The 14,496-nt window shown below is 37.9% G+C and overlaps 1 protein-coding gene across 2 annotated transcripts; it reads left to right on the top strand.

Annotated features, from left to right (window-relative positions):
* Positions 1 to 370: 370 nt before the first annotated feature.
* On the top strand, positions 371 to 11,673 carry MRPL17 (mitochondrial ribosomal protein L17). 2 transcript variants are annotated; one of them, XM_051987628.1, is made up of 4 exons: positions 371 to 638; positions 806 to 874; positions 1,098 to 1,267; positions 8,449 to 8,549. In XM_051987628.1, exons 1-4 carry the CDS (start codon positions 465 to 467, stop codon positions 8,459 to 8,461), a joined length of 426 nt encoding a protein of 141 aa, XP_051843588.1. In that variant the 5' UTR covers positions 371 to 464; the 3' UTR covers positions 8,462 to 8,549. The 2 variants fall into 2 exon arrangements, with proteins under 2 accessions (XP_051843588.1, XP_051843586.1); XM_051987626.1 differs by lacking the exon at positions 1,098 to 1,267 and having other exon boundaries at positions 8,449 to 11,673.
* Positions 11,674 to 14,496: the final 2,823 nt, after the last annotated feature.

The following is a 14,496-nucleotide window of genomic DNA, read 5'->3' as shown; positions in this document are numbered from 1 at the left end:
CGACTGACGCATGTGCAGTCTTCGCACCCAGCCCCGAACTACAATACCTACATAGCTTCGAGACGCTCGGTTTTACTGAACGAACCCTATCCAGAAATTTGTCAGACGGGAGGGAGGCGTTCCCTAATCTCCCCCTTTAGACGCCAGGTGGCGCCATGCCCTCTCTCCATTATACCCGAAGGCTGGATCTAAAAGAGCAACCACTCCTTGTCCCCGCCCCGTGGAGCACGCAGTGCGTACGTCGCACGGCTAATGTATTCTGTAAATAGGTGTGGTCCGACCCTCCACAAACCACTGCCACCAAAGCGGACGCAAACGCTCATGCGCGTGCGCGTACACGTACACCACGCCGACGCCGCCATGACCCATGCGCAATTACACTCCGTTTGACGGGCCACCGACTGTGTGCATTCTAATTCCTGGCGCAGTTCCGGTTCCGGGTGGAGAAGGGGTGGCTGGCTACCATGCGGCTCTCTGTTGTTGCTGCCATTTCGCACGGGCGGGTGTATCGCCGCCTGGGCTTGGGCCCTGAATCCCGTATCCACCTGCTGCGCAACCTGCTGACGGGACTTGTGCGCCATGAGCGTATCGAGGCTCCCTGGGCGCGCGTTGACGAGATGCGCGGCTACGCTGAGAGGGTGAGGGCAAAGGACTGACTGACTAAGGGGAGGGGGTGGAATTTCCGGGAGAGGATGGAACGAGTCCTGGGGGTGGAGCCGGGGGGCGAGAGGGTACACGTGGCGGGAGGAGGAACCTGGAAGCCGGGGCGGTGCTCCCTGCCGCTGACTCCGCCCTTTTCCTCCAGCTCATTGACTATGGGAAGCTGGGAGACACCAACGAGAAGGCGATGCGGATGGCGGACTTCTGGCTTACGGTGAGTGCACATGTACGCATGCGCGCGCGAGGCCAAGGATGTTCTGCGGTCTTTGGGGAAGTTCTGTGAAGTTTACTTTGACTTAACTTACTGTCACCCAAAATCTCTTTAGTCTTTTCCCATGTGCTGCTAAGCCAGGTCTCACCACACTCTACTTACAGTTATTGATAGTTTAATCGTGAGTGAAAAATTTCTGTTCATCTATATTTAATTTTTTTTTTAGGTTATCCACATAGCATCTTTTGGAAACTTTTTTTGGATTCCCTGCATGTTAGCTATTCTTCCCATCTTTGTTTCCACAAATTTTCAAACATGCTTTTTGTTTCCCTTATTCAAGGTTATTAAAATGTCGAACAAGAAAGACATGATGCCAAAACTTTTCAGCATTTTACTGTAAGCTCTTATCTCGCTGTATGACATGAAATCCATTAATCAAAATTTTTTTTAATTTATACTGTACAGTCACGAAGACCCTACCTGAATGTTATTTATTTTATAATCTTTGGAGAATGACCATAAGGACATCAAGATTGACTGTCAATAAACTGGAGCAATCAGAATTTAGAAACATTATCTATTAGAAACAGTGTCAATTGTATTGAGCAACTGCTTAGAGTATATTTGCTTAGATTATTTCTATCAATCAAGTGTCCTAATTTGATCCACAGATTCTGGGTTTTAAACAAACTCAAGCAGTTTCTGAAGACTTCTAAGCAATTCCTTCAGACTACAAAACTTGCATTAAGGTGACAGATCAACAGATGGTCTCAGACAGAACATTTTGTGATATAAGTGCATGAGTGTCCACAACATATAGTTTCAAGAATTCCAGGATGAATTAAGTTTACTTAACAAAGAGTTTTGAGTATTAAAATGTTTTATATATTTAAAATTTTTACACATCATTATAAAGATTCATATAATAGTAAAATATGAGGATAAGTTCAATTATGTATCATCCTATAATAAAAATTGTTAGTGTCTTTTGATACTACCCATCTGGTCATGTTGATCAATAACCAGTAACTAAAACCAGAGAACTAATCAATTCAACTACTAAGTCTTTCTTAAATTTTAATTTACCCTAAGTTTGAGATAATAAAATTTTGTTTCTAAACTCTGCAGTTTTATACCTCTGGTACAGGCCATATAAGACCTGTAAAATCATTTGCTAATGCAACCACAGATGGTGATCATCTGAAAGCTAGGTACAGTAACCTCCTCTGTTAGAGTTCTTTAAGTTGATAATTTTGCGTGACCCATGAATGTTATAAATATCCAAATGGGCCATGGCAGAATTTAACAGCAATAAAAGTAAAATCTTTTCAGTTTAAAAGAATCATCTTCACATCTATATAATAGCATGGCTAGATTAACATTTTATGTGAAAAAATAGGAGTTTCAGTGGACTAAAAGATCAATAGGAGTTAAATGTGCCATCAAAAGTCTTCTCTACTCAATAAACCTTTATTATCTCTGGAATGAAATGCAAACTCCCTGTTTTTGGTTGCCTTCTAGCTTTATTAACCACATGACACCCCTTATATGTATAGCTCAGCTAAATGAGTTTTCTTACACACAGGGTGCTGTATTTCACACTTCAATGTTTTTAAAGCACCTTACACAAAGTCTTCTGATATTTCCAGATATTCATGCCTTCCTCTTCGATGACTTTGTGTTTATTTTGTGTGAGAGTGTATGTGTGTACACACACAGACACATATATACACACACTTTCTTGATACTTTGTAACCTCCTGGAAGGCAAGGACAATCTAATTTTGATCTCTTTATCTTTAGTACCTGGCATAGTACCTGAAAAATACTTAATACTTGTTGACTGATTGATTACACATCTTAAATTTTGTTTTTTCTCTCATCCTATCCCTCTTTATCCTGGATACAGAAAATGAAATTGTTTTCTCCCTTGACAAAACAAGCAACCATGCCCTAGTTTCCTTACTTTGCTCTTCTCTAGAGAAGGAACACGTTCATACCCTTTGGGAAGACTATTTTCACCATAAGACTTGAGGTAAGGTGACCAATTAGAAGGTTATTAAAGTAGTCCAAGTGAGAGAGGATTATGACCATGTGAGTAAAAAGATTTATGTGAGAACTTGGCACACTGATTGCATTTATAATATAAGGGAAAGTGAGGAATTAAGATGACTCGGGCTTGCCAGCTGAGGTAACTAATAAATACCTGTCACAGAAATAAAGGAGTGTATTTAGGAGAGGAAGGATGAGTTATGTTTTAAACAAGTTGAGTTTAAGGTGCCTTCAGCACATGCATTTCAAAATGTTCAATAGACAGTTAATACTGTGATACTGATAGAGCTGAGAGGGACTTTAGAGACTTTATAGACACTTTCATTTAGTGCAACTTCCTTTTACAAATGGGGAAACTGAGATCCTGAGAGATTTTTCCCCCCATGGTCATATAAACAGGAGATAGTAAAAACAAAGAACAGTTATCTAAAGATGGTTAAAAATGCAAAATTGGTAGCTTAAGCAAAGAATGGGGGGGGGGGGGTGAGGATGGTACTATCTAACCTGTATCTCAATAAAAATCCTTTCTGTGAAATCTAGGAAAAGTTGTAGAGCTTGCATTTGATTTTCAGGAAGTCTGAAGTTGTTTCTCTGCAACTTTCTACTGTTACTCCTTATTCTTCTCTTTGGCACCAACTAGAACAAGTTTAATGGCACTTTCATATGACAGACTTAAAGAGCATTATCATGTGCCTTCTGAGATTTTTCTAGAATCTAAACGTTCAGTGGATACATATTTTGATCTAGTTGTCTGAGTTTGGGAGTTTGTTATTCATCCTTCATCAGTTCCCTTCTTCTTCATCTTCAGAATATGTTCTAGAATCCTTTCATCCTTGTTGCTTTCCTCTGTATGGATTTAAGCAACTCGATATTCTATAATGTAGCACCCAGAACTATGCATAACAAAAGCAGTTTGACTCTGGGCAGGATCCAGCAGTACTTCATTTAGAATACTTTGCCTCTTATAATGTAACCTATGATAACATTAATTTTTTTTTAACTTTTGATGGCACATTTAATTCTTATTGATCTTTCAGTCCATTAAAACTCCTATTATTTTTTCACATAAATTGTCAATCTAGCCATTCTGTTGTATAGTTGTGAAGACAACTTTTTTAAACTAAAAAGATTTTACTTTTATTGTTGTTAAGTTTTTAAATAAATTTGGCCCATAATTGTAGTCTGATGAGATGTTTTTATATCTTTACTCTATTAACCAGCATGTTTAACTGTTCTAGCCTTGGGTCATTTGCAGATTTAACAGACATAGATCTGAGTCACTGTTTAAAATGTTAAAAGCAAAAGTCATAAATCCCTAGGACATTCTAGTAGACTTCCCTCCAGATTTATAGCCAATAATTAATGACTACTCCTAGTTTATAATAAGAAATTGTCGAATGTTTTGCTGAGTTATAGATATATTGTGTTTAAAAGGTTCCCCTCATCTATTAATTAACTTTGCCACCACCACTTCCAAAAAAAGGTTAGTCAGCCAAGCTCTCTTAAAGAAGCCTTTCGGTAATCATCATTTCACTTTACAAATCATCCATTTAATATGTCCTTTAATTTTGCCAAAAATTAAAGCTTGGCTCACTATAGTTTTTAGAAAACCTTTCTCTCTATTGAAAATCTAATCCTATGATATATCTCCCACTCATTTTTTTTCAAAGATCACTAAATAATTTGGAAATTATAGTTGCCAGTTCTTTCATTACTCTGGGATATAGTTTATCCCAGCCTAATTGCTTGAATTCATTCAGTACAGATATCATATACTCTTTATAATCTCCCCTTATTTTGGGTTTTAATTGGCTTTTAACTATTTTTGTTTTTCTTAAAACAAAAGCTCATTTTCTCAGAAAAAAATAAAAGGAATTTAATATTTCTGCATTCTCTTTGTTTTCTAGTATCATTAACCTATTTACCAAAAGAAGTGGTTCTGAACCTTCTGGAATTTTACTCTTTCCCCCATGTTACTAAAAAAAAGCTCTTTTAATTTATTTTGATACTCATTTTTCCCCTTTAGATCTCTTAGATATTTTTTCTTGTGAATTACTAGTCGTCTACATTTATAGCCTTTGCTGCATCTGCTTCTCTATTGTCCAAGAGGTTATTTTCTCCCTCCCTTTCCTTCTCCACTTGAAAGCCCTTTTAATCAGTTTTGCAAACACCTGCCACAAATATTTTTTACAAGCTTTTGGGATGTACATTCCATCCTTGACCACCATTCCTTCCTTCAAACCATGGTCTAAAAAGTCAAGTTCATTCTCAAACACCATCTAGTTAGCTGATCATGTCCCATAACTACCTTTCTTTTCTGCAGTCCCTGCCTTCAATCAACAGTAGGGATTAGAAGGAAAAAAAACCCTTATCCATACTTCCTACAGTTTTCAGTTTCTTTCCCAGAATTTCGTAATCCCTACCAATGATTTATCAGTACTTTCTAGTAGAATCATTTGTCCCTACGTGAATTACCCAGAGGGGGGTATTGGTTATCAGTCTTGACAGTTCTCAAGAGGGTGAATCATATGACTAATACAATCATGAATTAATTACTTTATCCAAACCACTTCCAAAAAAAAAAGTAAATTAAATATAGCTAAATCCACTGAAGAAAGACAAAACACTGATAATATGATTAACATCAGAGAACTCTAGACCTTAAATTGTTTACTTTGCACCCCTCTCACAAGCCTCTACAAACCAGAGGCAAGGCTAGAAGTTTACATGCAAATTTCTGCAAGATCCCATCTGGGGATTCCTCCTAATATAGCATCCTGCTGTACCATCACCCTTTGGCATCCTGCAGACATTGATTTTGCCCAGTGCCAGATACTGGTTTAGCCCACTCAAGGAGAAAGGAATTAGAGCAGATGACAACATGAGCAGCAACTCTGAGCCTGAAGAATAATGAATTGAAATTCATCTGAGGCCAGTTCTGTTCCCTAAGATGATGATACTCTGGTTAGGGTATACCTATTGCTCTTCTCTTCTCCTCCAACCCCCAAGTAAGGAAGCAAAGGGGAAGTCTCCAAAAAGTAAATGATGAATTTTTTTAAACATTTGACTCCAAACTTTTTTTTCCATTTGTTATTATTTGATTTATTCCAATTACATGTAAAGATAGTTTTTAAGACTTCATTTATTTATTTATTTGTTTGTTTTGGCAGGGCAGTTGGGGTTAAATGTCTTGCCTGGAGTCATACAACTACTAAGTGTAAAATGTATGAGGCTGGATTTGAACTCAAGTCCTCATGACTCTAGGACCAGTGCTCTATCCACTGTGCCATCTAGCTGCCCCACTATTCCCTTCTGAAATTTTCCTTCTCGAGTCTATCGGAATTGTCACCAAAGATTTAAAGAGAAAAATCTTTAATAAAATCCCAGAACACAAACAAACAAGTCAGCCAGAAGAAAGGAGGAAGAGGTAGTGAATTCTCTGTGAGAATACAAAACCCTCAACAAATATCATAGGACAATGGAAAATGAATAATGCCTGATGAAATATAGAAACCTATGGACTTTCTCGAGAGACCATGGAACAATAAGAAACTCCAGAGTAGTTCAAAAAGGAGATTAATGTCATAAAAGAACAAATTGCGAATGAACATGGGTTAGGATATAGACCTTAATTTTCACTATATTCCCTCAGTTTAGAATTTAAAATAAATAATTTAGAAAAACTTGAATCCACAGAGGAGAATCTTTAAAGAAATGAGAAACTAACAAGTTTATGTGTAAGAGTTACTGAAGTGGAGAAAAATATGGTAGAAGAGAAGCAAGAAGTTAAAGGAACACATGAACTGTTTGTAAGCCAAAGCCACTGACCTTGAAGAAAGGGTGTGCAGACAGCTTAAAAACCACAGGTCTCCATGTCAAAATGAAAATCTGAATACTATAATGCAGAAAATAAGATACACCCCAAAACAATAAGTTTCTCCATAATTTATATTGTATTGCTAGATCATCAGCAGAGAATCATCCCTATCATTCAGACCTTATTTCTCTGACAGTTATTGGTGGTTGGTACCATGGATCTACATCAGTCCTTGAAACTCAAAAACCTGAACTACCCTTAGAAAAGCTAGCTACCTCATATACAGGCATTAGGCTTATATCTTTTACTTAATTCCAAATGTTTGGTAGGCTTTCTTTTCTATGTCACATTATTCTGCTATTCAGATGAGTAATCAGATTCTCCTTTGGCTATTTTTTATTTCTGCCACTTATTCCAAGAACATGATCTTCTGTCTCATAGCCTGAAGAGTATAAAGATCTATCTCCAGTTTTTTTTTTTTTTTTAATCACTTCTAAGGGGAATTTAACCTGCACTTTGTTCATACATATCATTCTTAGATGTGTCAGAAACACAAACATAGCTGCTTCTACAATCTAAGCAAACGATCCTGATATTCTTTATTTGCTGGAAGCCTAATTTTCAATCCACTGCTCTTCTTGCTCATATCATTTTTGGCTAAATCTTTTGCTGTTTTGCTATGGAAAACTGTTCCTGTTTCAGTTTGATTTACTAGTGATTCCATATTGAGTCTTTCATGGCTTCACACAATTTCTCAAGATATGATGCTTGTGAAGTCCTGATGTGATAATCATCTTCAGCTTCCTTTGTATAAGGCTCTCCAGCAGAAATTAAATTGTCAGAAAGTCTTTACTTAAATCTAATTATCTACCTTTAGAGAGGCAGAATAATGTTTAGTGATGAGCTTAGAAACCTAGTTCAAATCACACTTCTGACACTGAATATAGGCTAGTCATTTAACACTACATGAGCTTCAGTTCTAAGATAGAGATAATAATATATATGATTCCTACCCCTTTGAGTTGTTGGGCCATTCAATGTAAGAGAACTTCACAAACCTTAAAACCCTATATAAATGACATCATTATCTCCTTTTTAGTAAACATGATATTTCCCCTTGTATTCCCTGGGCTATCTGAAAGTGATGATTAAAATCACTGAGAAGGACTGTGATATAGTGGAAAATGGACTTAGAATGACAAATCAGATTGAAAACCTAGCACAGATATTGGGTAACTGTGTGACTCTGTTTCTCTGAGCCCAATTTCCTAGTCCATAGTGTAAGATAAGTAAAACATGCTACATACTGCACATTATTAATGTGAAGCAAGCAGTTTAGAAGCCTGTTACTTTAAATTCAGCAAATATTCAGTTCCCAGTCAAACATACAGGAGACTAGGCTCTAGAAACATAACTCTTCTGCTTAGCTTTGTGGATGTGGGCAAGTTATTTTGCCTCTAAGTCTGTTTCCTTATCTGTAAAAAGAACCCTTTTAAGTTGATGTCTTCTGTTTCCTCTAAATTGTCCAGTATTATTCCTCTGTATGGGTATGTGTATGTGAGAGAAAGAAAAAAAGATGGACACTGAGAGTTTACCTGTATTCTTTTATTGGATGAAGAAGCTCTTGTGACAAGAGCATAGGGACTCATGATTTATTCTTGTGACTCAAACTATTTTCTGCCTTTCCTTCCCTTACTGCCATCCCACAGGAAAAGGACCTGATTCCAAAGCTGTTCCAGACACTGGCCCCTCGCTTCAGTAACCAAACTGGGAACTATACAAGGATGTTTCATATTCCAAACCGTGAAAAGATGGACCGGGCCAAGATGGCAGTTATTGAATACAAGGGGAACCCCCTCCCTCCACTAGTGCTGCCACGTCGGGACAACAATCGCACACTCCTCAATCAGTTACTTTTGGGCCTTCGCCAAGACCTGGAACAGAGTCCTCCCAGATCTACTGCATAAAGGCTCCAAGGGTTCAGTTCAGAGCAACATAACCCATTCTTGTTGGAGTATTCCAGCCCAATAGTGTGGGAGGGCAAACAACCTGTATTTCCTTCCTTTCCCTAGCTTCCCTGGAACTTTAGAGTTCCTGTCTTCTCTTGTTATGAGAGAACCTCAGACTAAAACGCACTTTGGATATAGGAACAGAACAAGAGATGAATGTGTATATGAGGTGGACAGGCCATTGTCCCTACAGTCTTTCTGTTCTGTCCTGAGCAAGAAGGGAGAAAAACACAGACTAACAGGCTTCCCTCTGTACAATAGATGATTCTTATACAGATATATGTAGTGTAAGTGCTGTTTTTATCCATTTCTTTCCCTGGTCTCTAAGGTAAGGCTAGTTTCTCTGGAAGGCCTTCCTCTAGACAGGACTCCCGTTGGCTTCCCACCTAAGCCAAAAGCTTCAGAGGACATTACAATTATCCTGTATCCAAGCAGGGACACAGAACTGCCACCCCAACTGTGTATAGTATCATTAAGTAGGCTTACACTTATACTTTGTTCTCCCTCTTCTCCCTGCACTTAAAACACTTCAGCTGTGAGGAGTATTGTTAGACCCCAAGACATGAAAAACTTTGCAGGATTAGGATGAAGAAAATGCATACAAAGCTGGGGAGAACTATTCAACTGCTCCCCAGCACACATGTGGGTTAACCCATATGAATGGGTGTGTTAATGGGGAATCCCAAAGCCAGCTTCAGTAAGGTCAGCCCCTGGTGGGAATCAGGATGTAGATCTTGCTGGGAATTTCCTGGAAATATTTCCCATGTACTTACTTTCAGTCTACTTTCTGGGGAGGGAGGAAATCCGGCTCTGCAAAGTAATGAGACCCATTCATATAGGGAGTCTTAGAGCTTTAGGTGCCACAGAACTAAAGGAAATCCGAAGTCAACACCCTTTTCTCCGCCTCTAAATACACACCCCACAACGCAAGACTACCACACATAGAAGATTTAAATATAGTTAAGGAATTGCCTTCTGGAAACTAAGTGGGAATCATTAGGTTTAGAATCCTCGGACTATGGTTATTCCCTCTACAGATAGGAAGAAGAGTGAAAAACATAACTAAAACAAGATTCTCAACCTTGGTCACTTTGTAATAATGTGAAATGCTAGTCTTGGATACTTTCAAGAATAACATTTTAAGAGTATCTTGATCTTGCTCATTTGTAGTAGAATGATGAGGGAATACTGGCCCTTGGCTGTTTTGGAGAGAAATCTGGATATATGAGGCCTTGGTTATTCTGGGAAGTTAAAAATCCTCATCCTTAATGCTGATTTATTGATCATTCTTGTTCACTACAATTCAATGATTGAAAATTCAAATCATGATTATTCTCAGGGATGATGGGAGAAAATTTTATCATTAGTCACCCAGTAGGACAGTGATGGGAAAATCTGGCCTTAGCTACTCCTTAAAACAGTGAAAGAAAATTCTGACTAGAGTAATCCTGTAGGTCTACAAGAGGAAATTCCAGTTCGACTCAGCACTGTGGTAGCACTCTTCCCTTCATGGGCAGTGATGGGAGAAGCCTACCTGGGTCGCTAATTTAATAGTGGAAGAGCCCCTGCACTTATTCCTTCTGAGTAATGGGGAAGTCTTGATTTAGGACATTGTGGAGTTTCAATTCAATAAAACATTTAATGTCTTCTCTATGCTGGACACTTGATAAGCACTAAAGATAAGAGGAAACGCAAAAAGTGGTCCCTAATCTCAAGGAGGTCAGTCTAATGAAAACAACTGTATAAACAAATATGTGCAAAATAAGTTGGACGTTATTGCAAGTAGGAAGGCACTTAAAGAGAATTTGGAAAAATCTCTTGGAAGTTGGGGTTTTATCAGGGATTTAAAAGTCAGTGATGGGCATTCTAGGTATATGAGAGAGCCAGTGAAAATTCTGATTGGGAGATGGGGTGTCTTATTTGAGTAACAGTCCATTGTCACTAAATCATAGAATGAATGAAAGTTGTTTATGTAAGAAAACTTGAAGGAAGGGGGGAAGGAGGTTATATTTTTCCTGGAGGAATAATGATGTCAAATTTATGCCTGGGACCAATTTGACCCCAAATGGAGGATGGACAAAAGAGGAGAGAAACAAGACAGGAAGGCTAACCAGAAGGCTTTTAATAGACCAGGTATGAGAAGATGACCTGCATTAGGGTTATAACAATGTAAGAGGAGAGTTGGGGATATATAAGAAGAATGTTGCAAATGTAGTTAGCTAGACCTGATGACATTAAATGGAGAGAGAAGGATGGCCAGATTTTGAATCTGGGGAATCAGAAGGATCTGCCTTGAAAAACAACAGTTAAAAGACTTAAGAGGTAAAGGTAATGAAATTTAATTCTAGACATGAGTTTAAAATAATGGGGCATCCAATTTGAAATGTCCCAGAAGGCAGTTGAAGGTTTGAGTGTAAAGATTACGCAGATCAGATTGATCAGCATAGAGATAATACTAGGATTCATGATAATCATCCAATGAAATATTAAACTGGGGAAAGAAGAGGGCCTAGGACAAATCCTTAGGGGGCATCTATATTAGTGGGCATTATCTGAACAAAAATAGGTAGAGAACCAGGAGAGATCACTATCACAAAAACCTAGAAAGAGAAACATGAGGGAGAAAAGGGTTTTAGGTAAGGGTAAAGGCTGAAGAGATCAAGAATAATCAGGATTTTTTTTTTAAAGCCATGAAATTTGTTGATAGATCACTGATAACTTTGGAAAGAATAGCTTCAGTTGAATGATGATTTTGGAAGCAGAGTTGAGAGGAAATGGAAGTACGTTTAAGTTACTCTCAAGGAGACTATACATCAAAAAGAGATATGGGATAATGGAACTAGACATAATCAACTGAGAATATTAAGTACAAGATATATTTATCGCCTTCATTGTGAAATAAAGACTACTGATTAGCAGATCAAATTGTTCAGTGTCCTTTTTTTAAATCACCAATTGGGAGACATTTTTTCAGTATTCTGGATGTTTTCTATTCAGCCACATAATATGTGGTTGAATAAAAATAATCAGGATGTCAGGCTTTCCTGAATACCAAAATTGGGAGCTGAGGCAAAGGGAAAAAACGGCCTATTGATAAGGCTAAGGCAGGCACTTAAGATGGGTTAACCGTCCTAGGAACTGAACACAAAGAAAATAATGAAAAAATATTGATCCTAGTTATTCTCATGAATGAGGATGGTGGGGCAGGAGAGGAATCTTGGCTCTGCTGTATGAAGGGACTTAACTGGATAATTCTATACCCTAGTTGCTCTTTGAAACAGTGATGGAAAACATTTTTCAGAGAAGAGATAGGAAATCTTGGCCTAGGCTACTGAGATTCAAAGATGGAGAATACTGGCCCTGATGAATCTCTGTGACACTGGTGTGCAGTGATGTGCACTGGGGTCACTACAAATAGCAATAATGAGGAAATTCCAGTTATGGTCCATCAACATGCATCTAATAAGTACTTAAGGTATAACACCAGATTCCTGGGCATGCAGATGAGTCTCTGTCTTTAAGTAGCTCATATTCTATTGATCATTCCCTGGGAAAAGAAAATTTAGACATTAGTTACTTCCTAAGATGAGAGAATCCAGGCCCTGGTCATTCTTTTGATAATAATGGTGGAATCCTGGCATCATCAACAGGTGAAAAAAATCTTCATACAGTGTAAGATATTGGTTTCTTTGTCTTTTGTGTCAAACTATTGGCTTCTTCTAAACTTTTAAAGATCCAGTTCTCCCCCCCAAACAGTTTTTTAGCAACATACCCCACTTTTCTGTATATGTGTAGGTGGTTTTTAAAACCCAAGCTTACATTTATCCCTATTAACTTTAATCTTAATAGATACAATCCTTTGTTTTAACCACTTGTTATCTTTTTGAATTGATTGTCACTAATTGTGTTAACTCTCCCATGACATCTGCAAGCTTGAGTATACATGTATACATTTTAAAATAATCTTTCAGTTCAGTGAATATTAAGCATCTACCATCTAGGCACTATCCATATCTTTGAGCAAAATGTTAAGGAAGCAAATCCTTGGGACACTGCCCTATGCAAGTTGCCAACAAACTATTAATAACTACTCTTTATATTGTCATTAAACTAGATCCCAACACACTTCACTGTACCATCATGCAGGATTTATTTTCCCAGCTTGTTCAGGAAGATAGTATTAGAGATTTTAAGTTGCTGAATTATGAATTTACTCTGTAGTAGGAGCAATACTTAGTACAATCCCTGCCATAGAGTCTGGGCTAGCTTTTCCCAAGACCCTAACCCAATGCAAACCAGGATAAATTGAATTTTCCTTAAGGAGGATTGAAAGTTATCCAGAAAAGTTGTCCCAGGGATCCTAAATTCCCTGAACCATTGATGTAAGCTTCCTGGGGCCTAATTTCAAAAAGCTATTGGAGGAAAAAAAAGGGCTCTTCCCTCAATTGGAGGGTGCCACATACAAAATGGAGGAGGAAGAAAAGGAAACAAGTATTAATTGCCTACAAATGTCAGGCACTATGCTAAGCACTTTTTCTTATTTGATCTTCACAACAACCTTGGGAGGTAAGGGCTATTATTAACCCCATTTTACAGATGAGGAAACTGAGGCAGGCAGAGGTTAAGTGACTTGCCCCAGGTCATATAGTAAGAAGTGTCGGGCTGAATTGGAATTCAGATCTTATCATAACTCCAATTCAGTGCTCTACCCACACCTGCACCACTTAGTGGCTTCATGCAGAATCAGGGAAATTGCACCCAGCTGAATCAATGCTGGATCCTTACTGAACATCCTTTCTAAGCTGCGGCTTCCTTTTGTTAACCATTTGATGATTCTGTCTGATTATGTTCCATTTCCAAGCCTGAGGTATCCCAGCTGCCCTGGGTCAAGCCTGGCCTACAATACTCTCTCTGTTGGTGGAACCAGCCTAGTAACTGTCAAGGAGATGAGAGTAGTTTGGCATGACTTGTACTTAATAAAACCATGGATATATAAGTATATTATAATGTGAAATGTTACTCCACAGCTCATTTCATCCATTCTGTTTATTTAGAATGAAAGCTATCCTTCCATGAGAAATAGTATAACAGTGGAGAAAGGGCAGACTTGGGAGTAAAGAAGCCCTGAGTTTAAGATCTGCCCTTAACATATAATAATATGCTAAAAGCTCTGAACTTCTCAGTATCCCCAAGAAATTCGTTAAGACTATAAATGATCAGATGTCTAATGAAAATACAATTCTGAATTTTAAAGAAGTCTTCCATGACCAAATTCTAGTTGTGAAGTTCATCTTAAAGTGCTAGTGATCCTAGTTCAATAGAATTTGCCCTCCCCTCCCCCAATCACGTGGCTCTGAATCACAAGTGAACGCTTCATTCTGGAGGTGAGTCAAAGTAATTTGGGGTAAATCAGTAAAATGATTTTTACAAGTAAAAATCTACTCTCTATGGGATCTCAGAAAACTGAAGGGTTTTGCCATCTGCTCTTTGCAAAGAGTGATAGTATGTAAAAAGTATAATGATAATTGAAAAGTTTTTGTACAAACAAAACAAATGCAGACAAGATTAGAAGGGAAACAATAAACTGGGAAAACATTTTTACAATCAAAGGTTCTGATAAAGGCCTCATTTCCAAAATATATAGAGAATTGACTCTAATCTATAAGAAATCAAATCATTCTCCAATTGACAAATGGTCAAAGGATATGAACAGACAATTCTCAGACGAAGAAATTGAAACTATTTATA

The sequence above is a fragment of the Antechinus flavipes genome, chromosome 3, assembly GCF_016432865.1.
Source record: "Antechinus flavipes isolate AdamAnt ecotype Samford, QLD, Australia chromosome 3, AdamAnt_v2, whole genome shotgun sequence".
Classification (NCBI taxonomy): Eukaryota; Metazoa; Chordata; class Mammalia; order Dasyuromorphia; family Dasyuridae; genus Antechinus; species Antechinus flavipes.
Note: the sequence above shows the minus strand (reverse complement) of the source record. Positions and strands in the feature narration are given on the sequence as shown.